This window comes from Papio anubis, chromosome 20, assembly GCF_008728515.1.
Source record: "Papio anubis isolate 15944 chromosome 20, Panubis1.0, whole genome shotgun sequence".
NCBI classification, from domain to species: domain Eukaryota; kingdom Metazoa; phylum Chordata; class Mammalia; order Primates; family Cercopithecidae; genus Papio; species Papio anubis.
The window spans coordinates 7,998,958-8,024,808 of NC_044995.1; the positions used below are offsets into that span (position 1 = coordinate 7,998,958).

The window sequence follows — 25,851 nt, forward strand, 5'->3', positions numbered from 1 at the left end:
CAAGCCTGTAATCCTAGCACTTTGGGAGGCCAAGACGGGCGGATCACGAGGTCAGGAGATCGAGACCATCCTGGCTAACACGGTGAAACCCCGTCTCTACTAAAAAATACAAAAAACTAGCCGGGCGAGGTGGCGGGCGCCTGTAGTCCCAGCTACTCGGGAGGCTGAGGCAGGAGAATAGCGTAAACCCGGGAGGCGGAACTTGCAGTGAGCTGAGATCCGGCCACTGCACTCCAGTCTGGGCAACAGAGCGAGACTCCGTCTCAAAAAAAAAATAAATAAAATAATAATAATAATACGTAAATCTATGTAAAGTGTTTCCCTGTATTTTGTGAGCCACTCTAGCAAATTCGTTGAACCCAAGGAGGGGGTCAAGGGACTCCAGGATTTATATCTGATCAGTAAGCACAGGTCACAACCTGTGCTTGAGACTGGCATTGAAATGTGTGCACTATGGTGGGACTGAGCCCTCAAAGTGTGGGATCTCATGCCGTGTCCAGGCAGATAGTGTCAGAATGGAACGGAATGAGAGAACACGCACCTGGTGTGTGTGGCAGGATTGCTTGCTTGGTGCATGTGGGAAAACCCAGTACCTCTGGGCTAACAGTAGCGTTCTGTGTTGTGAGAGAATAGTAGAAGAAACTGAATCAGTTTTTCCTATATTCTTTTTTTTTTTTTTTTTTTTTTTTTTGAGACGGAGTCTCGCTCTGTCGCCCAGGCTGGAGTACAGTGGCCGGATCTCAGCTCACTGCAAGCTCTGCCTCCCGGATTCACGCCAGTCTCCTGCCTCAGCCTCCCAAGTAGCTGGGACTACAGGCGCTGCCACCACGCCCGGCTAGTTTTTTGTATTTTTTTAGTAGAGATGGGGTTTCACCGTGTTAGCCAGGATGGTCTCGATCTCCTGACCTCGTGATCCGCCCGTCTCGGCCTCCCAAAGTGCTGGGATTACAGGCTTGAGCCACCGTGCCCGGCCTTTCCTATATTCTTAAACACGTGAAGTTTTTTGTTTTTTTTTCTTCTTCTTCTTCCACTTTTAAGACGGAGTCCTGCTCTTGTCGCCCAGGCTGGAATGCAATGGCATGAGCTCGACTCACTGCAACCTCCACCTCCTGGGTTCAAGCGATTCTCCTGCCTCAGCCTCCCAGAGAGTTGGGATTACAGGTGCCTGCCAGCACACTCGGCTAATTTTTGTATAATTTTTGTATTTTACAGCTTCACAAGTAAATTGACAGTAGGTTACCTCAGTGAGAAAAGTTGAAATAGTTCAAGGGTACCAACATGGAGCTGCATAAAAGGTCATTACATACACACACACATCGACATCCATAAGACCTTTACTACTCTTACGATTAAGTCAGTCATGTGATAGCAGAGAACAAATTTAAGGCCATGGAAAACATTTAAGATATAATTTCAATTGTTAAAAAAATACAAAACTTATTTCACAGGATGATGTGTCCTTGATAAAAACCATGGGCTTCTGCCTCCATACACTAATGCACGCACATCACATGTACACACAATTAAATAAGAAGAGTTGTGTCTCAAGGACTCACTTTTTTCAATGATTTTTAAAATCACCACTTTTCCTCATGTGCATTTCAGCAAGTTTGGGACACTGGAAATGTACAAATTGCACTTAATGTAGTTTATAAACACTACTGTATATCAAACTACTAAAAATTGTACAAGCTGTTGTGGCTCATGGTTGTAATCCCAGCACTTTGGGAGGCTGAGGCGGGCAGATCACTTGAGCTCAGGAGTTCAAGACCAGTCTGGGCAACAAAGCAAGACATCATCTCTACAAAACAAATTTAAAAATGAGCTGGGGATGGTGGTACATGCCTGTAGTCCCAGATACTCAGGAGGCTGAGGGGGAGGATCTCTTGAACCCAGAATTTTGAGGCTGCTGTGAGCTATGATAGACATCATATTCCAGCCTGTCTAAAAAATAAAAAAATTAAAACTATTAAAAAATGGTACAACATAAAAGTACCATATAGAAACCTGAACTCAGGCCGGGGGCGGTGGCTCACGCCTGTAATCTCAGCACTTTGGGAGGCCGAGACGGGCAGATCACGAGGTCAGGAGATGGAGACCATCCTGGCTAACATGGTAAAACCCCATCTCTGCTACAAAAAAAAAAAAAAATTAGCCGGGCGTGGTGGCGGGTGCCTGTAGTCCCAGCTACTCGGGAGGCTGAGGCAGGAGAATGGTGTGAACCCAGGAGGCAGAGCTTGCAGTGAGCCGAGATCATGCCACTGCACTCCACCCTGGGCGACAGAGCAAGACTCCGTCTCAAAAAAAACAAAAAACAAAAAAACCCAAAAAAACAAAACTTGAACTCCAATATCTATTAAATACACATATCTTAAAAAAAAAAAAAATACAAGTTTATGCAATGAAATTCAGATATTTAGGCATTAACAAAAGCCCAATGGAGTTTATTAGTTTATTCCACTAATAAAACCATAACAAACAATTAGACAGTTTTTTAGTATTACGTATTAATTTAACTGATTTAGAAGAAAAATATGTTTAGCAGCAGTACTTACCTCAAAAAATTATTGGGTCATTAAAAATCAGTCCGAAAAGGAAATTTGGAAAAAAAAATTATCACAATCAAACATTAAAGCAACAAAATTATACCAGATATCATGATCACCAGTAAACATGGGATACATTTCCTTTAATTAAGATGGTGAAAAGGGGGCTGGCCAGGGCTCCAGGAAACACCACTGTCCAGAATGGCTGAGCAGGAACCAATAAAAAGGAAAAGGGTGGAAAATCAGGGGGCGGGAAAGGGAATAAAGAGATCTGTTTGTTAAAACTAACAGAAGACATGACCGTAATATAGAAAAACAATGTTGTTTACGTAAAAAACTAGTAACAATAGGACTGGGCGCGGTTGCTCACACCTGTAATCTCAGAACTTTAGGAGTCCCAAGTAGGCGGATCACAAGGTCAAGAGATCGAGACCAGCCTGGCCAACATGGTGAAACCCCCATCTCTACTTAAAATATGAAAATTAGCCAGGCATGGTGGCATGCACCTGTAATCCCAGCTACTCGGGAGGCTGATGCAGGAGAATCACTTCAACCCAGGAGGCGGAGGTTGCAGTGAGCTGAGATCGTGCCACTGCACTCTAGCCTCGGTGACAGAGCAAGACTCTGTCAAAAAAAGTAAAAAATAAAAAAGAACTAGTAACAGTATAATGAAAACAATCTTCTTTCTAAAGTAGCTCTCATTAAACACACACACACACACACACACACACACACACACACACCACATCCTATATTTCCAATAGAAAATATGCGGCCGGGCGCGGTGGCTCAAGCCTGTAATCCCAGCACTTTGGGAGGCCGAGGCGGGTGGATCACGAGGTCAGGAGATCGAGACCATCCTGGCTAACATGGTGAAACCCCGTCTCTACTAAAAGTACAAAAAACTAGCCGGGCGTGGTGGCGGGTGCCTGTAGTCCCAGCTACTCGGAGGCTGAGGCAGGAGAATGGCGTGAACCTGGGAGGCGGAGCTTGCAGTGAGCTGAGATCCAGCCACTGCACTCCAGCCTGGGTGACACAGCACGAGACTCCGTCTCAAAAAAAAAAATTAAAAAAAAAAAAAAAAAAAGAAAATATGCTATGGCACCTAATTAAAATACATTTCCAGACCTATGTAAATAAATTACAAAACTGCTGAATTGGTGATGCCAATACGACAGAGGAATAGGAAGTCCCAAACACTATCTCCATTACGAAGACACACATCTAGTAATAACACATTTACCAACTGCCTTTGTAAGAAATCTAGACACCACGTAAGTGGTTGGACTTTTTTTTTTTTTTTTTTGAGACCACGTCTCACTCTGTCACCCAGGCTGGAGTGCAGTGGCAAGATCTCGATTCACTGCAACCTCCACCTCCTGGGTTCAAGCGATTCTCCTGCTTCAGCCTCCTGAGTAGATGGGATTACAGGTGCACGCCGTCACACCCAGCTAATTTTTTGTATTTTTAGTAGAGACAGAGTTTCACCATGTTGGCTGTGCTGGTCTCGAACGCCTGACCTGAAGTGATCCCTTACCTCACCCTCCCAAAGTGCTGAGCGTGAGCCACTGAGCCCAGCCTGGAACTCTTTTTTTTTTTTTTTTTTGAGACAGAGTCTCGCTCTGTCGCCCAGGCTGGAGTGCAGTGGCGCGATCTCGGCTCACTGCAAGCTCCGCCTCCCGGGTTCACGCCATTCTCCTGCCTCAGCCTCCCGAGTAGCTGGGACTACAGGCGCCCACAACCGCGCCCGGCTAGTTTTTTGTATTTTTAGTAGAGACGGAGTTTCACTGTGGTCTCGATCTCCTGACCTTGTGATCCGCCCGCCTCGGCCTCCCAAAGTGCTGGGATTACAGGCGTGAGCCACCGCGCCCGGCCCAGCCTGGAACTCTTAATAAATGCCCAGTAGGAAAATTGGAGACACTTACTGATAGAGGTCCTACCCTGGCATCACGGGGTATCACTGTGATGAAACCACCGACTTTTGATTTGTCAAAGGGCAGGGAAAGTATGGAAAGGTCCATCTGATATCCTGACTTTTCAGGGCACTGCCTGAGGGACAAGTTTCTGTCTTGGTTGAACACAAACACTGAAAGTGACAGGATGCCAGGTCAGGGAAATCACTGAGAACAAAGGCAATCCACATAAACCAGTGTCTGCAGTAACGCACGCAGACACTAGGTGGAGAACCAGACCACAGCTTACCATGAAAACACAGGGACTGCAGAATTGCAGGCTGTGAACAGGAGCGTTCCTGAAGAAAGACTGGGCTGGGCGCGGTGGCTCAAGCCTGTAATCCCAGCACTTTGGGAGGCCGAGACGGGCGGATCACGAGGTCAGGAGATCGAGACCATCCTGGCTAACACGGTGAAACCCCGTCTCTACTAAAAATACAAAAAAAAAACTAGCCGGGCGAGGTGGCGGGCGCCTGTAGTCCCAGCTACTCGGGAGGCTGAGGCAGGAGAATGGCGTAAACCCAGGAGGCGGAGCTTGCAGTGAGCTGAGATCCGGCCACTGCACTCCAGCCCGGGTGACACAGCAAGACTCCATCTCAAAAAAAAAAAAAAAAAAAAAAGAAAGACTGGCAAATCTTCTCAGGTAACTACAAGCAAAAGCCCAGAGATGCCACATTCCCAGAAAAGGCTTCAGAGGTCTCCAGAATCTCTAGTCAGGCTGAATAGAGAATGTCTTCCCTGAAGGAAGCCAGAAATAAAAAAGTAGGAGTGGCTGATTAGTGAAATGCTGAGGTGCCACGATAACAAGACATTCAAGAAGATAAGGAAACATGATCCACACAAAGGAACAAATGAAACCACCACAAACTGACACTAAAGAGATGAAGATGTGTGAATTATCAGACAAAGAATTGAAAATAAGAGTCACAAGATGGTCAATGAATTAAAAGAGCACACATAGACAACCACAGGAAATCAGGAAAACAAGATATGAGCAAAATGAGACGGCCAATAAAGAGACAAAAGCTATAAAGGAGAAACAGAAATTTTAGAGCTGAAAAATGTAATCAGAAACACAGAACACAGAGCCTTGGTGCTCAATGCTGCACACAGATTGCAATCCCCTGGGCCACCGTAGTTATTACTGAGGGTAGATCCCAACCTGACCATGGGAATAGGAATCTTGGGCAAAGGAAAGTTGAAATGGTTAATACGTTAATACGTTAAAGTACGTTAAAAGGTATTTTTGCCAGCGAATGGGACAGAAGTTGAAATGGTTTATGTTGAAATGGTTATTTCTGCCAGCAGGTAGGACAGAAGAGCTACTAGTGAGACTGAAGCAACCCTGGGTGTGGGGATCTGGCATCTCTGGGGGTGTCGGTCTGGGGTAGATTGAATGCCCGAAAGTTTCTGCAATGTGAATTAATTTAAGCTTAACTAAAAAGCCCTGAAAATGTCTGTGAAGGGTATGCAAACTAGAATGTGAAATGCAAAACTCTGGGCAGAATGTGTAAGTAATTTCAAGTCACCTCGCAACAGAACTTAACACAATCCCCTCCATATTCTACACCCATTCACCATGAAGGGAGAGTCAGCCCTGTGCACAGTTGCAGAGATTTTCATATGGTAAATACCTGGGGTGTGGAGCGAGGAGGGCTAATACCGGTGACATTAACTCTTGCTTTAGAAAAAGCAGTAACTTTTTAAAACTAGTTGAGCAATTTAATTTGCAACTTAGGAAAACATCTTAGTTTCCAATAGCGATGGCCCACATAATTCTAACGGTTTACCTTAAAATGGAAACATTAACTTAAAATAAGCAGAAAGCAAAACCGCTCCGCAGGACACGAAATAGACTTAAGTGTTCCTAAACCCAGAAAATAGGGACGCTTTGGGAACGCAGGTTCCCACCCGCCCTCCTTTGGTCCCTCCCGGCCCCGCCCCACCCTGCGCGTTTTCTCCCCGGCCCCCTCCCTGTGCCGGTCGCGCCCCTCCTAGGCCCCGCCCCTAGGACCCCTCAGTCCTCTCCGGCCCCGCCCCCTGCGCTTCGCTCCCTGGCCAGGCCCCGCCCCTTCCCCGCCCCCAAGCCGCCCGGTCTCAGCTGCGCGCGGTTTTCTGCAAACCCGGAAGCGGATCGCGGGGAGAGAAGGCTGCGCCGCAGAGCGTGAGTTTCGCTCTCTCCAGATTAAATCTGCGCTTCGCAGTCCCCCTTCTTCCATCCGCCGGGTCTGGAGAGGATCCCTACAGATCTTAAAATGCCCGCACCGCGCCCTCCACCCCAGGTAAATTCTGACGTTGCTGCGAGAGTGCGGGGATCAAGCTTTCCCTTTGGGTTAAAGTCACTCTAAGGCTACTTCCTGAATCTGGTCTTTCTGCCTTGCGCTAGGTAAACATGGCCTTTCGCGTCTTTTGCTGCCTAAAATCCGTTACCGATTTTTCTTCCCGCCACGCAGGAGGGACCTTTTTTTTTTTTTTTTTTTCTGAGACGGAGTCTCGCTGTGTCGCCCAGACTGGAGCGCAGTGGCGACATCTCGGCTCACTGCAAGCTCCGCCTCCCGGGTTCACGCCATTCTGCCTCCCAAGTAGCTGGTACTGCAGGGCCCCGCCCCCCGCCCCGGTGGTTTTGTTTTTTTTTTTTTTTTTTTAGTAGAGAGGGGGTTTCACCATGTTAGCCAGGATGGTCTTGATCTCCTGACCTCGTGATCCGCCCGCCTCGGCCTCCCAAAGTGCTGGGATTATAGGCGTGAGCCACCGCGCCCAGCCGGGGGCACTTTTTAGAGGCTTCACCTGCAAGGTGGGTTCAGGTCTATCCGGTTCTCCAAGATGCGCTGCACTGCAGCCTCAGTCCGGAGGGGCCGGTTCGTTACCTTGGTTCTTGGATTCTGCAGACCCCACCCCTGTCCTAAGGTGCCATCTGTCTTTCTCATCTGAAATCTTTCTCAGGGAGGGCCTTCAGCTCCCACGCCCCTCTAGGCAGTCACCTCCCGTGGTGGGAAGGTGAGCTGGGCTTGTTCTGTGACACCCATGGTGGAGGAGGTGACCTCGGCCTGTCCTGTGACACCCAGTATTCTTTTTTTTTTTTGAGAACGAGTCTCCCCCTCTATTACGCAGGCTGGAGTGCAGTGGTGCGACCTCGGCTCACTGCAACCTCCACCTCCCAAGTTCAAGCGATTCTCCTGTCTCAGCCTCCGAGTAGCTGGGATTACAGGCATGAGCCACTGCGCCCAGCCAACATGGAACACTTCTGACAGCAAATGTGTGGGAGTTTTTTTCCCACACACTAGGCAATTCTCCAGTGGACACCAGCTGCGTGTCCTATAATTCAATTCAATTCTGACACTGTGCACCTGGAGTTAGAGTCAGATCCAACAGGTTAAGGTCTTAGTCCCACAAGACCACCCCCCCCCCCCCCCCCCCCCGCCCCACCCTGCCGCCACTTCAGACATCAGTCAAAAGTAATAGATTGTCACCTGTCCTTAAAACTGACCTATATTTTGGGGCTCCCATGACTCCCTCTTTGGTTTTGATTAATTTGTGAGGACAGCTTACAGAACTGCTGGAAGCACTTACTTATGTTTACTGATTTTTTTTGCAGTCAGTCCTCGCTTAATGTTTTCTATAGGTTCTTGGAAATTGAGTCATGAATGAAATGATATACAGCAGGTCCTCAAATAACGTTGTTTTGTTCAATGTCATTATTATTATTATTATTATTATTATTATTATTGAGACGGAGTCTCGCTCTGTTGCCCAGGCTGGAGTGCAGTGGCATGATCTCGGCTCACTGCAAGCTCCGCCTCCCGGGTTTATGCCATTCTCCTGCCTCAGCCTCCTGAGTAGCTGGGACTACAGGTGCCCGCCACCTTGCCCGGCTAGTTTTTTGTATTTTTTTTTTTAGTAGAGACAGGGTTTCACTGTGTTAGCCAGGATGGTCTCGATCTCCTGACCTCGTGATCCGCCCGTCTCGGCCTCCCAAAGTGCTGGGATTACAGGCTTGAGCCACTGCGCCCGGCCTATTATTATTATTTTGAGATGGAGTCTAGCTCTGTCGTCAGGCTGGAGTGCAGTGTCTCGGTCTCCACTCATTGCAACCTCCACGTCTCGGGTTCAAGTGATTCTCCTGCCTCAGCCTCCCAAGTAGCTGGCATTACAGACACGTGCTGCCATGCCCAGCTAATTTTTGTATTTTTAGTAGAGATGGGGTTTCACCATATTGGCCAGGTTGGTCTCAATCTCCTGACCTCTTGATCCACCCACCTTGGCCTCCCAAAGTGCTGGGATTACAGCGTGAGCCACTGCGCCCGGCCATTCAATGCCATTTTTTATGTTGATGAGGAAAAAAGTTGCCATTTCACTTAAAGTTCCTGTTTCCAAGAATCTATTGATAAGATCAAGTGAGGATTTGGTGTATGAATAAAGGATATCATAAATGATAGCCATGAGCAGCCAGATGAAGAGAAACATATGGTGGGGGCTGAGAATGTTCTGAGCACAGGAGCTTCTGTCCTTGTGGATTTGGATGTACCACCCTCCTGGCATTCAGATGTGTTTGTCAACCAGAAAGCTCTCCAGACTCTATAGATCAGGAATTTTTATTGAGGCTTCATCCTGTAGGCATGAGAGATTATTAACTCAATCTTTAGCCTGTTCCACTCTAGGAAATGAGTGATAGAGCTGAAATTTCCAAGCTTCTAATCATGGCTTAGTCTTTCTGGCAACTAGCTGTGTCCAGGAGCCCACCAAGACTTGCCTCATTAGAACAAAAACCACTCCTATCATGCAGGAAATTCCAAGGGATTTAGGAGCTTTGTGCAAGGATGCGGGGTCAAAGTCCACGTATGAGAACAAAAGATTCTCCTAACACCCCTTTCTGTGAGGGGTTTAGGATCTATGTCCCAGGAACGAGGAGCAGAGACCAAAAATATATTTCTTGTTATTTCACACTCCCTCAAAGTGGAGCTCAATCCTGGTTTGACTTGAGAGTACTGAGTCGTTTTGCAAATAAAACTCTTGTACCTCTTTACCTGAGATTTCCATTAATGTAATGGGGTTGGAGTCCAGCCTTGATAGTAGTTACGTTACCCCAGCTGATTCTAATCTGTGTCCAGCATTGATACTGAGGCTCTGTGTCCTCCATTTCTTTTTTAAAAATGTTTTAGATGGAGTCTCACTTGCTGTCACCCAGACTGGAGTGCAATGGGGCAATCTCAGTTCACTGCAAACTCCACCTCCTGGGTTCAAGTGATTCTCCTGCCTGAGCCTCCCGAGTAGCTGGGACTACAGGTGTGCGCCACCACACCCGGCTAATTTTTGTATTTTTAGTAGAGACAGGGTTTCACCATGTTGGCCAGGCTGGTGTTGAACTCCTGACCTCAGGTGATCCACCCGTCTCGGCCTCCCAAAGTGCTGGGATTACAGACTGTGCCCTCCATTTCTGAGGGCTAAGCTCAGCCTGGGATCTATAGACATGTGAGGGCGGCTGTGCTCTGCATGAGGTTTGCTCAAGGCCAGGTGTGTGCCCTGAAGGGGAGCTCAGTCCAGCCCAGCTCCCCACCGCTGCAGCGTGTGTGTGGGCTTCTCTAGGAGGAGAGTGGGTTCTGAAGAAAGCGGTTACAGATTCACCTATTGGTCTTCCTACAAGTTTCTTTCTCCTCCATCACTCCTGGTGCAGTTGGTGGCAGAGGGCTGTCTTTGCACGGGGTGAGGTCTTCCCTGTGTGTATGGCCGTGGCACAGGGAGCGAGTGTGTTAATTCTAGGCATTAAATAACTTCTTTTTCACATTCCAGATTAACCTTTAAAGACGCATGTGGCCTCAGGAAGAAGTCCAGAAGAGAAGAAAGAGGAAAGAAAGAGGAGACAGGGATGGCTCTTCCTCAGGTAAAATGATATTCTCGGTGGATTGTTCTGTTTCCTTTTTTTTTTTTTTTTTTTTTTCTTGAGAGAGAGTCTCACACTGTCACCCAGGCTGGAGTGCAGTGTTGTGATCTTGGCTCACTGCAACCTCTACCTCCCGGGTTCAAGCGATTCTCCTACCTCAGCCTCCCAAGTAGCTGTAATTACGGGCACCCGCCACCACGCCCAGCTAATTTTTTGTATTTTTAGTAGAGATGGGGGTTTCACCATATTGGCCAAGCTGGTCTCCAATCCTGACCTCATGATTCACCCGCCTTGGCCTCCCAAAGTGCTGGGATTACAGGCGTGAGCCACCATGCCCAGCTTATTCTGTTTCTCTTTCCTTTCCGAAATTTCATTCTTTGGAGTTGCAAATCTTCTCTGAGTCTGAAGCGTCCTGCCTGACACGTTTGCTCGCACTCACCTGTGCCTTCCCTCAGTCCCTCTCATTTCACTTAGATTCCATTGCCTGTGACCCAGTGACATGAACTTGGGAAGAGGCCCTGCTGGGCATGGTCCTGGGAAGCGCTCATACCCAGACATGGATGGACATGGTGTGTGGGCCCCGTAGTGTCAGGACTGTTAGGCAACGCGGATTGTTTAGCAGCCACATCTGGATGCGCTGTGAGGTCTCTGTGGATCAGGAGTAGAGAAGCTGCACATGGAAGTCACGTACTAATGTGCACAAGTACCTGGTAAATTCCAGAAAAGTCGGCTGATAAGGGGAATTCTGGCATGTTGTTTGTCTGATTTAATAATGCATTCGAAGATAAATACATGAATCTATGTTTTTGGCTCCAGAACTGTTATGATTTGGAATGGAATGGAAAGTTCAGAAAGAAACACTTATTGAGGGGAGGGTGTTTTATTCTACCAGATTTTTTTTTTTTTTTTTTTGAGATGGAGTTTCACTCTTGTTGCCCCGGGCTGGAGTGCAATGGTGCAATCTTGGTTCACTGTAACCTCCGCCTCCCAGGTTCAAGCAATTCTCCTGCCTCAGCCTCCCAAGTAGCTGGGATTACAGGCATGTGTCACCACGCCTGGCTAATTTTGTGTTTTTAGTAGAGACGGGGTTTCTCCATGTTGGTCAGGCTGGTCTCAAACTCCCAAACTCAGGTGATCCATCTGCCTTGGCCTCCCAAAGTGCTGGGATTACTGGTGTGAGCCACCATGCCTGGCTCCACGGATTTTAAAATATGAAATCAATCTAAATCTCTTTCTTTTTTTTTTTGAGACAAAGTCTTGCTCTTATCCCCTAGGGTGGAGTGCGATGGTACGATCTCGGCTCACTACAACCTCTGCCTCCAGGGTTCAAGCGATTCTCCTGCCTCGGCCCCCCAAGTAGCTGGGATTACAGGTGCCTGCCACCACGCTGGGCTAATTTTTGTAGTTTTAGTAGAGACAGGGTTTTACCATGTTGGCCATGCTGGTCTTGAACTCCTGACCTCAGGTGATTCACCCGCCTTGGCCTCCCAAAGTGTTGGGATTACAGGCATGAGCCACCTCTCCCGGCCAGAAAACAATCTAAATCTCTAACAGCAGGAGATTATTTAAGTCATTTTCACACGTCCTTCTTTTGGAGGCTGCTTTTCAATCTCTTGATTCTTTCTTTTGGTGCAGAGATGTTTGTAAGTTTGATGTAGTCCTGTTTGGATATTTTTGCTTTTCTTGCGTGTGTCTTTGGTGTCCTATCTTAGAAATCATTGCCAAATTCAGTTTCACAAACCTTTTCTCCTACACTTTCTTCTAGGAGTTTTATCATTTTAGGTGTTATGTTCAGGCTTTTAATTCATTTTTTTTTTTGCTTTGTTTTTTTGGTTTTGTTTTTTTGTTTTTGGTTTTTGTGTTTTTGTTACCCAGGCTGGAGTACAGTGGCACGATCTCAGCTCACTGCAACCTCTGCCTCCAGGGTTCAAGCGATTTTCCTGCCTCAGCCTCCCGAGTAGCTGGGACTACAGGTGCCTGCCATTTCACCATGTTGCCCAGGCTGGTCTCGAACTCTTGACCTCCAGGTGATCCGCCCGCCTCAGTCTCCAAAGTGCTGGGATTACAGGCGTGAGCCACTGCGCCCAGCCTAAATATTTAAATTTAAATGGATAGAATTTTATTTGTAGTTTGACTATAACTATTCCATAGGGATTGAAGTTAAAGCTTTAAATATTTTTCATGGTTTTGTTTTTTTTTGTTTGTTTTGTTTTTGAGGCCGGAGTCTCGCTCTGTCACCAGGCTGGGAGTGCAGTGGCGGATCTCAGCTCACTGCAAGCTCCGCCTCGAGGTTCACGCCATTCTCCTGCCTCAGCCTCCCGAGTAGCTGGGACTACGAAGCCACCACCTCACCCGGCTAGTTTTTGTATTTTTTAGTAGAGGCAGGGGTTTCACCATGTTAACCAGGATGGTCTCGATCTCCTGACCTCGTGATCCGCCCGTCTCGGCCTCCCAAAGTGCTGGGATTACAGGCTTGAGCCACCGCGCCCGGCCTATTTTTTCATGTTTTTACCATTCTTTTATCGGCCGTATATAACATAATGTTGACAAACTAAGTTAAATACAACTTACACACTTTCCTGTCCCCAAGATGCTGAAATGCACATGAGGAAAAATGATAATGAAAAAAGTCATAAAAAATATGTCATTGAGAGGCATGTTTTCTCTTTGTTAATTTACATTTGTGTATGTGTGTGTGCATGAATGTATGGACGCACAATCCTATGGCTTTTATAGAAGACACATCACCATTTCATGAATCAGTTTTGTATTTTCATTTTTTATTTTATTTTATTTATTTATTTATTTTTGAGATGGAGTCTTACTCTGTTGCCCAAGCTGGAGTGCAGTGGTGTGATCTCGGCTCACTGCAACCTCCACCTCCCGGGTTCAAGTGATTCTCCTGCCTCAGCCTCCCGAGTAGCTGGGATTACAGGCGTGCACCACCACTCCCAGCTAATTTTTGTATTTTTAGTAGAGATGGGGTTTCACCATGTTGGCCAGTATGATCTTGATCTCTTGACCTCGTGATCACCCGCCTCGGCCTCCCAAAGTGCTGGGTTGACAGACGTGAGCCACCACACCCGGCCACACTTTTTAGATTCTGACCTTTCTTTCTTTAAAGCCACCGTGGACATTGTCATCTCTGAAGACAACACACCTCTTCTGGCGCATCTAGATACTGAATATCACTGTGTGTCAAACATAATATCTAGCACTACTGTAGAGAGAGCCGTGTGTTGATTTTTTATTTCTCTGTTTCTTCCATTGTCTACAGAAAGAGAAATCCACACTTATTTAGAAGATATCATGAGCTCTTACAGAAGAGTGTAATAAAATGGAATTAGGGAGACATACCGAATGTTCTTCCTAACATCCCTAAGTGCCCCAAAATACTTTAGCATGGGTCTGCCAGAACTTTCCCTTCAGCAAATCCGTACAATTCTCTCCTCTTCTCATTTTATGTAAAGATGATAACTCTCCCCACACGTGCTTGGTAAAAAGTGTTTTTCAGACACAGTTTGCCTGAAAATACCTTTCCATGGATTTCCCAGAACGTTCATTTAAACTAAATTGACTTATACCTCTCTTTTCGCCTTTTGTGTGAAGATAATAGCCCTACCCATGACTTCTTGGTGAAATGTGTTTTTTCATATCAGGGAAGGTTGACATTCAGGGATGTGGCCATCGAATTCTCTCAGGAGGAGTGGAAATGCCTGGACCCTGCTCAGAGGGCTTTGTACAGGGACGTGATGTTGGAGAACTACAGGAACCTGGTCTCCCTGGGTGAGGAGAATGCCCCTCCAGAAGCTGGGATCTGCTTCGCTGTATCTCTGTGTGTTACCTTGTGTGCCTCTTGGGAGCTCCTGCATTGCTCAATTAAGATTGAAGCTATGTTAATTCTCAGATGAAAAGCTTAATAGTGCAGCATCTGGACTTGTTTAATTATCCCGTTTTCAAATGATCTACCCGCTTCAAGATATGTCATTGGTGGTTCCATAGCTTAAGCAGAAATAAATCCTATGGTAGACTTTAAAAATATCTACTTTGGGCTGGGCGTGGTGACTCACGCCTGTAATCCCAGCACTTTGGGAGGCCAAGGCGGGTGGATCACCTGAGGTCAGGAGTTTGAGACTAGCCTGGCCAACATGGTGAAACACCATCTCTACTAAAAATACAAAAAATAGCCAGGCATGGTGCCAAGCGCCTGTAATCCCAGCTACTTGGGAGGCCAAGGCAGGAGAATCACTTGAACCCGGGAGGCGGAGGTTGCAGTGAACAGAGATTGCGCCACTGCACTCCAGCCTGGGCAACAAGAGCGAAACTCCATCTCAAAAATAAAAAAGAAAAAGAAAAAGAAAAAGTAAAAAAACCCCACTTTGCTGTTTTCTATCCCTTTGCTTGTGATTTAGTACTTCTTAGAGGACAGCTTGATGCCTGTATCTTACCATGTTCCCTAAACATTCAGAAGGAGGCATTCAGTGGGTGAATTTGTGAAACATTTTTCTAGATCCATGTGTAATGTCCTCTCTCCTCCTCTAAACAAAGGGCTGAGATTCTGTAAAAGCCACAGCACATCACATTCCTTTCTTTTTCTAAGCAGGAATCTCTCTTTCTGAAATGAGTATTATCTCCATGTTGGGGCAAGGGAAAGAGCCCTGGACTGTGGAGAGTGAAGTGAGAATAACAAAAACATCAAATGGTTGGGAACGCATCAAAGGTGTGAACACAGGTAAGAGCTCAAATGGACAGAGAGGAAGCTGCACCGTTAGTAGTCAGGTAACTCTTTCTGAGTTGAAGAGTTCTATGGGACAAAAAGGGTTTAAATCCTGTGAGCTCTCAATGGAAACTTTTATTTGCCCTCATTTATCCCTGGGCTCTTCTGACATGTAATGGTTTATCCTTTCACTCTTCCATGGTGCTACAGCTCAAACAGTGACAAAGGCAAAGTCTTTATCATGATGGACAGCACCTTGTCATGTGGCTTCTGTGACCTCTTTGGTTTCTTCACTCTGAGGGGCACAGGGAGGGTTGTGTCAAAGGGGTCTCCTGTGATCTCTCCTGTACCTAACTGCATCTGATGCTCAGTTCTCTGTCTATACAGATCAGAGCTGAGGCCTCCATAGACCTGCCCCCTTGACGTATTCAGGTTTTGCCCCATTTCCTGTACTTGGGAGGCCTAATCAGTTGATGGGAAAACATTGGCAACTCCTCCTTTGCATCTGGGGCTCCGGAAACCTCATGGTGCTGTCTCCAGCCCTCTCTGCCTGTTGAAGTCTTTCAGCCTCAGTCATTTCTTTTGTTCTGCTCTTGCCACAGATTGCAGTGTGTGCAACAGGGGAGTACACTGGGTTTTCTTGGATTGTTTACTCAGTACTGGAATGGCACTAGACAGAGAGGTCCTTTTTTTTTTTTTTTTTGAGACAGAGTCTGGCTGTCTTGCCCAGGCTGTGTGTGATGCAGTGGCGAGATCTTAACTCACTGGAACCTCTGCCTCCCAAGTTCAAGTAATTCTGCCTCAGCCTCCAGAGTAGCTGGAACTACAGGCACATGCCACCACACCTGGCTAATTTTTGTAATTTTTTTTATACTTTAAGGTTTGGGGTACATGTGCAGAATGTGCAGGTTTGTTACATAGGTATACATGTGCCATGGTGGTTTGCTGCACCCATCAACCCGTCATCTATATTAGGTATTTCTCCTAATGCCATCCCTCCCCTAGCTCCCCAACCCCCAACAGGTCCTGGTATGTGCTGTTCCCCTCCCTGTGTCCATGTGTTCTCATTGTTCAACTCCCATTTATCAGTGAGAACATGTACTGTTTGATTTTCTGTTGTGTTAGTTTGCTGAGAATGATGGTTTCCAGCTTCATCCATGTCCCTGCAAAGGACACGGATTCATCCTTTTTTATGGCTGCATAGAATTCCATGGTGTATATGTGCCACATTTTCTTTATTCAGTCTATCATTGATGGGCATTTGGGTTGGTTCCAAGTCTTTGCTATTATGAACAGTGCCACAATAAATATATGTGTGCGTGTGTCTTTATAGTAGAATGATTTATAATCGTTTCGGTATATACCCAGTAGTGGGATTGCTGGGTCAAGTGGTATTTCTAGTTTTAGATCCTTGAGGAATCGCCACAGTCTTCCACAGTGGTTAAACTAATTTACACTCCCACCAACAGTGTAAAAGCATTCCTGTTTCTCCACATCCTCTCCAGCATCTATTATTTCCTGACTTTTTAATGGTCACCATTCTAACTGGTGTGAGATGGTATCTCACTGTGGTTTTGATTTTCATTTCTCTAATGACCAGTGATGATGAGCTTTTTTTCATATGTTTGTTGATCACATAAATGTCTTCTCTTGAGAAGTGTCTGTTCATATCCTTCGCCCACTTTTTGATGGGGTTGTTTTGTTCTTGTAAATTTGTTTAAGTTCTTTGTAGATTCTAGATATTAGCCCTTTGTCAGATAGATAGATTGCAAAAATTTTCTCCCATTCTGTAGGTTGCCTGTTCACTCTGATGATAGTTTCTTTTGCTGTGCAGAAGTTCTTCAGTTTAATTAGATCCCATTTGTCAATTTTGGCTTTTGTTGCCATTGCTTTTGGTGTTTTAGTTATGAAGTCTTTGCCCATGCCTATGTTATGAATTGTATTGCCTAGTTTTCTTCTAGGGTTTTTATGGTTTCAGGTCCTATGTTTAAGACTTCAATCCATCTTGAGTTAATTTTTGTATAAGGTGTAATGAAGGGATCCAGTTTCAGCTTTCTGCATATGGCTAGCCAGTTTTCCCAACACCATTTATTAAATAGGGAATCCTTTCTCCATTGCTTGTTTTTGTCAGGTTTGTCAAAGATCAGATGGATGTAGATGTGTGGCATTATTTCTGAGGCCTCTGTTCTGTTCCATTGGTCTATATCTCTGTTTTGGTACCAGTACCATGCTGTATTGGTTACTGTAGCCTTGTAGTATACTTTGAAGTCAGGTAGTGTAATGGCTCCAGCATTGTTCTTTTTGCTTAGGATTGTCTTGGCTATATGGGGTCTTTTTTGGTTCTGTATGAAATTTAAAATAGTTTTTTCCAATTCTATGAAGAAAGTCAGTGGTAGCTTGATGGGGATAGCATTGAATCTATAAATTACTTTGGGCAGTATGGCCATTTTCACAATATTGATTCTTCCTATCCATGAGCATGGAATGTTTGTCCATTTGTTTGTGTCCTCTCTTATTTCCTTGAGCAGTGGTTTGTAGTTCTCCTTGAAGAGGTCCTTCATGTCCCTTGTATTGTATTCCTAGGTATTTTATTTTCTTTGTAGCAATTGTGAATGCAAGTTCACTCGTGATTTGGCTCTCTGTTTGTCTGTTATCGGTGTATAGGAATGCTTGTGATTTTTGCATATTGATTTTGTATCCTGAGACTTAGCTGAAGTTGCTTATCAGCTTAAGGAGATTTTGGGCTGAGACAATGGGGTTTTCTAAATATACAATCATGTCATCTGCAAACAGAGACAATTTGACTTCTTCTTTTCCTAATTGAATACCCTTTATTTCTCTCTCTTGCCCGATTGCCGTGGCCAGAACTTCCAGTACTGTGTTGAATAGGAGTGGTGAGAGAGGGCATCCTTGTCTTGTGCCTGTTTTCAAAGGGAATGCTTCCAGTTTTTGCCCATTCAGTATGATATTGGCTATGGGTTTGTCATAAATAACTCTCATTATTTTGAGATACGTTCCATCAATACCTAGTTTATTGAGAGTTGTTAGCATGAAGGCTGTTGAATTTTGTCGAAGGCCTTTTCTGCATCTATTGAGATAATCATGTGGTTTTTGTCATTGGTTCTGTTTATGTGATGGGTTACATTTATTGATTTGCATATATTGAACCAGCCTTGCATCCCAGGGATGAAGTTGACATGATCGTGGCGGATAAGCTTTTTGATGTGCTGCTTCATTGTTTGCCTGTATTTTATTGAGGATTTTCACATCGATGTTCATCAAGGATATTGGCCTGAAATTTTCCTTTTTTGTTGTATCTCTGCCAGATTTTGGTATCAGGATGATGCTGGCCTCGTAAAATGAGTTAGGGAGGATTCCCTCTTTTTCTGTTTGGAATAGTTTCAGAAGGAATGGTACCAGCTCCTCTTTGTACCACTGGTAGAATTTGGCTGTGAATCTGTCTGGTCCTGGACTTTTTTTGGTTGGTAGGCTATTAATTACCGCCTCAATTTCAGAACTTGTTATTGGTCTCTTCAGGGATTCGACTTCTTCCTGGTTTAGTCTTGGGAGGTGTATGTGTCCAGGAATTTATCCATTTCTTCTAGATTTTCTAGTTTATTTGCACAGAGGTGTTTATAGTATTCTCTGATGGTAGTTTGTATTTCTGTGGAATTGGTGATGCTATCCCCTTTATCATTTTTTATTGCATCTATTTGATTCTTCTCTCTTTTCTTCTGTATTAGTCTGGCTAGTAGTCTACCTATTTTGTTAATCTTTCAGAAAACCAGCTCCTGGATTCATCTGGTTTTTGAATGATTTTTTTGTGTCTCTATCTCCTTCAGTTCTGCTCTGATCTTAGTTATTTCTTGTCTTCTGCTAACTTTTGAATTTCTCTGCTCTTGCTTCTCTAGTTCTTTTAATTATGATGTTAGGGTGTTGATTTTAGATCTTCCACGCTTTCTCTTCTGGGCATTTAGTGCTATAAATTTCCCTCTACATACCGCTTCAAATGTGTCCCAGAGATTCTGGTACGTTGTGTCTTTGTTCTCATTGGTTTCAAAGAACATCTTTATTTCTGCCTTCATTTCGTTATGTACCCAGTAGTCATTCAGGAGAAGGTTGTTCAGTTTCCATGTAGTTGTGCGGTTTTGAGTGAGTTTCTTAATCCTGAGTTCTAATTTGATTGCACTGTGGTCTGAGAGACTGTTTGTTATGATTTCCATTCTTTTGCATTTGCTGAGAAGTGTTTTATTTCCGATTATGTGGTCAATTTTAGAATAAGTGCCATGTGGTGCTGAGAAGAGTGTATATTCTGTTGATTTGGGGTGGAGAGTTTTGTAGATGTCTATTAGGCCTGCTTGGTCCAGAGTTGAGTTCAAGTCCTGGATATCCTTGTTAATTTTCTGTCTCATTGATCTGTCTAATATTGACAGTGGGGTGTTAAAATCTCCCATATTATTGTGTGGGAGTCTAAGTCTCTTTGTAGGTCTTCTCTTTGTGAAGCATCTCGAGGGAGCTTATGAAATTGAATGATGCCTACCTTCTTTATGTCTACCGTACCTTGTCTTGTTTAAGCCAGTGCTACTTTTATTATAGTACATTTCTTTTTTTTTTTTTTTTTTTTTTTTTTTGAGACGGAGTCTCGCTCTGTCGCCCAGGCTGGAGTGCAGTGGCGCGATCTCGGCTCACTGCAAGCTCCACCTCCCGGGCTCACGCCATTCTCCCGCCTCAGCCTCCGAGTAGCTGGGACTACAGGCGCCCGCCACCACGCCCGGCTAGTTTTTTTTTGTATTTTTAGTAGAGACGGGGTTTCACCATGTTAGCCAGGATGGTCTCGATCTCCTGACCTCGTGATCCACCCGCCTCGGCCTCCCGAAGTGCTGGGATTACAGGCTTGAGCCACCGCGCCCGGCCAAGTACATTTCTATATATTGTAAATGAACTTGTTTTTATTTAATCAGCAGTCCATATTTTGATGAGTTTAGTGATTGTTTTATGTCTACAATATAATAGGGCTTTGTATTGGGGAATGCATTTTTAAGTATATTTTACAAGCTTTCCTTCTTTAGTTTGAGGGAATGGCTGAGTAGCAGTTTCCTTAAAATCTGCATAAACTCCAGAATATATTGAAAATATTGTCTAAATTGTTTATTTTTGTTTCACCTGACTTAATATCTATTATTAAAGTGTCAGGCTAATTTGTTATAGCTTCTAAATTGGGGGATTTTCTGTCTTAAGAATACACTTCTTTTTCTTTTTTTTCCTTAAAAATTTTTTTTATTGTTGAGAATATACTTTTTACAATTAATTCAATGCCTTATTTTCAGAAATACCATTACATTGACTTGACATAATTTGTTATAGAACATAACATTGCTTTTTCTATAGTATATTTTCAATTTTCTAATCATAACTTTTTGAGTTTGGGTTAAATGTCACTGAATTTTTATGTTCTCCATACATTATTTTATAAAAATTATGCTGCTTATCTAGACTTGTCACATCCATCTTGGTATACTAAATTAATATTTAAATATCTCACAGTATTTTACAGGAAACCTGTCTCATTTCTTATACTTCAAGGACTTCTCCACTGTTATGTATATCACCTGTATTTTCTACAAATTTCTGAAGTTCTGCAAGTCACATTCTTCAGTTAATACATGACTGTTTTGTTCCCCACCTTTCTTTACATCTGAATTTTCTGTAACGTTCACTTGGTTCCTGTCAATCCACTTCTTGGTGCTGTCTTGTTATTCTCTGCTCCTTATGTGCTGCTATGTTGCTGAAAACCTAGCTCCACGGGTCTCCATGCACTACCAGGAAATGTTTCTGCACTTTGCATTCACTAACAGTTCCCTTCAGTATAAGCCATTACCCACTGTGGGTCATTTACTTATTTTCTTTATAAGGTTACCACTATAGTTTGGAGGGGATGTTTGTCCCCTCCAAATCTCATGTTGAAATTTGATCCCCAGTGTTGGATATGGGGGCTAATGGTAGGTGTTTGGATCATGAGAGTGGACCCTTCACGAAAGGCTTGGTGCTGTACTTGAGGTAATGAATGAGTTCTTATTCTGTTACTTTCCGTGAGAGCTGGCTGTTGAAAAGAGCCTGGCGCCTCCTCCCCTCTTGCTTCCTCTCTTGCCATGTGATCTCTGCACATGCCATCTTCCCTTTGCCTTCTGCCATGAGTGGAAGCAGCCTGAGGCCCTCACCAGAAGGAGCTGCTGGTGCCATGCTTCTTGTACAGCCTGCTCCCCCTTTTTAGAGTTAACATAAGTTTGCACAACACAAATGTTTGGGTTATAGGTCATTTGAAACTGCATTTCCCTAAAATTAATTTGCATTACATGTAATCACTTTTTCTTTATTAAAAATCCTGTTCCTAAAAATTTGAAGATCATGGTTGAAAATTTTATAATTGTTCAGTATAAATACTATTTTTGGTATAATATCTTTTTCTTTCTCTCTTTCTCTCTTCCCTCTTTCTCTCTTTTTTTTTTTTTTTTTTTTTTTTGAGATGGAGTCTTGCTCTGCCACCAGCCTGGAGTGCAGTGGCACAATCCTGGCTCACTGCAACCTCCACCTCCTGGGTTCAAGTGATTCCCCTGCCTCAGCCTCCCTTGTAGCTGGGACTACAGGCACGCGCCACCACACCTAGCGAATTTTTTGTATTTTAGTAGAGATAGGGTTTCACCATGTTGGCCAGGATGGCCTCAATCTCCTGACCTCGTGATCCACCCGCCTTGGCCTCCTAAAGTGCTGGGATTACAGGTGTGAGCCACTGCGCCCGGCCAATATCTTTTTCAATATGAACTACTGATTTGCCAACTGTAGTTAATAGAAAACCTGTTTTTTAAATATCTTGTAGACGTCTCTCCTACACATATGATCAAGAAATCACCACCAAAACAGAACAATAGCACAGAAAAAGTATTCCAAGCAGTGATGTTGGAAAGACATGAAATCCATGACATCAAAGATTTTTACTTCAGGGAAATGCAGCAAAATATTCATGACTTTGAGTGTCAGTGTCACAATGATGAAAGAAATTACAGAGAAATACCTGCAATTAAAAACATCACTGGAAGAAGAGATCAAGGTGATGGAAGGAATGCAGGAAATAAACCAGTTGAAAATCAGCTTGAACTAAGCTTTTGGTCGCATCTGGCTGAACTACAGGGATATCAGACTGAAAGGAAAATTTATGAATGTAATCAAATTGAGAAGTCTGTCACCAGTGGCTCCTCAGTTTCATTACTTCAAACAAATCTTCCTCGTGTCAACACCAGCATTTCTAATATGTATAGGAATGATTTTATGCATCCTTCATTACTCACACAAGACCAGAAAGCATACATTAGGGAAAAACCTTACAAATGTAGTGATTGTGGCAAGGTCTTTCATCAGAGGTCCAACCTTACTATACATCAGAGAATCCATACTGGACAGAAACCACATAAATGTGATATATGTGGCAAAGGTTTCAGGCGAATTGCAAACCTAGCAAGTCATCATAGAATTCATACTGGAGAGAAACCTTACAGATGTAATGAGTGTGGCAAGACCTTCAATCAGACGTTCAATCTTACTACACATCAGAGAATCCATACTGGACAGAAACCATATAAATGTGATATATGTGGCAAAGGTTTCAGGCAAATTGGAAACCTAGCAAGTCATCATATAATTCATACTGGAGAGAAACCTTACAGATGTAATGAGTGTGGCAAGACCTTCAATCAGACGTTCAATCTTACTACACATCAGAGAATCCATACTGGACAGAAACCATATAAATGTGATATATGTGGCAAAGGTTTCAGGCAAATTGCAAACCTAGCAAGTCATCATAGAATTCATACAGGAGAGAAACCTTACAGATGTAATGAGTGTGGCAAGACCTTTAATTACAGGTCCCACCTTACTAGACATCAGAGAATCCATACCGGACAGAAACCATATAAATGTGATATATGTGGCAAAGGTTTCAGTCAAAATTCATACCTTGAAAATCATCAGAGAATTCACACTAGAGAGAAACCTTACAGATGTAATGAGTGTGGCAAGACCTTTAATTACAGATCCCAACTTACGAGACATCAGAGAATCCATACTGGACAGAAAACATACAAATGTGATATATGTGGCAAAGGTTTCAGGCAAATTGGAAACCTAGCAAGTCATCATAGAATTCACACTGGAGAGAAACCTTACAGATGTAATGAGTGTGGCAAGACCTTTAATAGAATGTTCCACCTTACTAGACATCAGAGAATCCATACTGGACAGAAACCATATAAATGTGATACATGTGGCAAAGGTTTCAGTCAAAATTCATACCTTGAAAATCATCAGAGAATTCACACTGGAGAGAAACCTTACAAGTGTAATTAGTGTGGCAAAGCCTTTAGCATGTACTCAAACTTAACTGGAGAGAGACCTTATAAATGTAATGAGTGGGGCAAGGCTTTTTTTCAGAGTTCAAAATTGTGAAACATCACAGGATTCATTCTGGGGAGAAACCAAACAAATGTAATTAATGTGGAGAGGCATTTATTCAAAATTCAAGTCTGGTGGACCATCAGAGAACTCACACTGGAGAGAAACTTTACAAGTGTAATGAGTGTGGTAAAATCTTTATTGGGCATTCAAGCCTAACTAACCATCAGGTAATTCATACTGGAGAGAAACCTTGCAAATGTAATGAGTGTGGAAAGGCTTATATGAAGCGGTCCCAACTTAGACATCATGAGAGTATTCATACTGGAGAGAAGTCATACAAATGTACCAAACGCAGCAAAGCGTTTAAACAATGGGCGGACATCAGGATTCACCAAACAATCTATGCTGGAGAGAAACCTTACAAGTGTGATGAGTGTGGAAAAACCTTTACCCAGGCCTCTCACCTCACTATACATCAGATCATCCATACTGGAGAGAAACCATATGAATATGATATATGTGGCAAAGTCTTCAGTCAAAATTCACATCTCGAAAGTCATCGTAGGATTCGTACTGGAGAGAAGCCTTACAAATGTGTGTGGCAAGATCTTCAGTCAAAATTCACACCTTGTAAATCATGGGAGAATTCAGACTGGAGAGAAATCCTACAGATGTCATGAGTGTGGCAAAGCCTTTACTGAAGGCTTACACTTCATTAATCATCAGATAGTTCATACTGGAGAGAACCTTCCAAAGGTACTGAATGTACCAAGGCTTTTAAGCATGGCCCTAAACTCAGGACTCACCAAATAGATCATACTTGCAAATGCAATTAATGTAGCAGTGTTTTAAAAGTAGTGCTCACTACTCATTAGATATTAGTATCTAATATATCTTGGGGCAAAGGCACACAAATGTAATGTGTATGACAAGGATTTTATCTGAGGATCAGAAGTTGGGAACAGAATAATTTGTACTGGGGAGAAACTTTAGAAATCCAATGAGCATGGGAAAAACTTTACTATCAGTTCAGGTACTACATGACATCAGAGAGTTCATATTGAAGAGAAACCATGTAAGTACAAGGTATGTGGCAGAGGCTGTACCTTGTACTTTTTGGGAGGCTGAGGCGGGTGGATCACCCGATGTCAGGAGTTTGAAACTACCCTGGCCAACATGGTGAAACCCTGTTTCTGTTAATACAAAAATTAGCTGGGCGTGGTGGTAGGTGCCTGTAATCCCAGCTACTCAGGAGGCTGAGGCATGAGAATTGCTTGAACCTGGGAGGCGGAAGTTGCAGTGAGCTGAGATTGTGCCACTGCATGCCAGCCTGGGTGACAGCACAAGACTCCGTCTCAAAAAACAAAAAAACAGTATACATCTTTTAGAGAAATCACACAAAAGTAACATGCAACCTAAGGCTTTTTTTTTTTTTTTTTTCCCGAGACGGAGTCTTGCACCATTACCCAGACTGGAGTGCACTGGTCCAATCTCGGCTCACCACAACCTCCACCTCCTGGATTCCAGCAATTCTGCCTCAGGCTCCCAAGTAGCTGGGACTACAGGTGCACACCACCACACCTGGTTAATTTTTGTGTTTTTTAGTAGATACAGGGTTTCACCATATCGGCCAGGCTGGTCTCAAACTCCTGACCTCGTGATCCGCCCGCCTTGGGCTCCCAAAGTGCTGGGATTACATAAGCCTTGCACCCGGCTTATGCTAAATCTTTTACCCAGTGGTCAAAACTAGCACATCACAGGATTTATACTGGAGAGCAGCCTCACAAATGTAATGAAAGTGGTAAGGCTTTTTATCAAATGTCCTTGTCTTTGGGGTCATGAGAAAATTCATACAGAATCTACTAAAAATGGACTAAACATGGAAAGACCTTCAAGTAGCAATGATGTAATGAAGGTGGTAGTTTTTTAAACCAATACCCACAACAGTCTACACATCATAGAATTCATACCAGGAATCACAAAGTCTCTAATTTCCCAAAATTAACTGGAAATATTACAAACTGCAGAATAGTTCCAGGCCAAAATATGATAAATTCATAACATGATGTATATCAAAGGAAAAAAGGACATGTGGAAATGACACATTAGTGTATAAAATAGTCATTTATGTGAAGTTTCTTGGAAAGGCTACACTACTATTACTGGTTTCCATCTGAAGTTTGAGATCTGTCGATTTTATGCTTTTCTTACAGGCCTTTCATTATGGTCTTTCGGAAGGAATCAATAAAATGACAGGGCCCACTTCATTAGGTGTGGTTCATTCCTATTCATGCTCCCTGGAAGAACAAG

At 43.8% G+C, this 25,851-nt stretch overlaps 2 protein-coding genes across 3 annotated transcripts; both read left to right on the forward strand.

Moving 5' to 3' along the window:
* The first annotated feature begins 6,596 nt into the window (after window positions 1-6,596).
* On the forward strand, window positions 6,597-23,523 carry LOC101016180 (zinc finger protein 813-like). Of its 2 annotated transcripts, XM_031659258.1 has the most exons (4): window positions 6,598-6,780; window positions 10,286-10,376; window positions 14,036-14,162; window positions 21,968-23,523. In XM_031659258.1, exons 2-4 carry the CDS (start codon window positions 10,362-10,364, stop codon window positions 23,491-23,493), a joined length of 1,668 nt encoding a protein of 555 aa, XP_031515118.1. In that variant the 5' UTR covers window positions 6,598-6,780; window positions 10,286-10,361; the 3' UTR covers window positions 23,494-23,523. The 2 variants fall into 2 exon arrangements, with proteins under 2 accessions (XP_031515119.1, XP_031515118.1); XM_031659259.1 differs by lacking the exon at window positions 14,036-14,162 and having other exon boundaries at window positions 6,597-6,780.
* A 291-nt stretch (window positions 23,524-23,814) lies between these two features.
* Window positions 23,815-24,751, forward strand: LOC116271628 (putative zinc finger protein 818). The gene has a single exon (XM_031659260.1). The coding sequence runs from the start codon at window positions 23,848-23,850 to the stop codon at window positions 24,352-24,354; it is 507 nt and encodes a 168-aa protein (XP_031515120.1). The 5' UTR covers window positions 23,815-23,847; the 3' UTR covers window positions 24,355-24,751.
* Window positions 24,752-25,851: the final 1,100 nt, after the last annotated feature.

Excerpts from the sequence above, each read along its gene's own strand:
- LOC116271628 (XM_031659260.1), top strand. The coding sequence starts at position 23,848 with ATGAGAGTATTCATACTGGAGAGAAGTCATACAAATGTACCAAACGCA.
- LOC101016180 (XM_031659258.1), top strand. Across the intron at positions 14,163-21,967 it reads CAGGAACCTGGTCTCCCTGG|ACGTCTCTCCTACACATATG; the intron begins GTGAGGAGAATG and ends AATATCTTGTAG.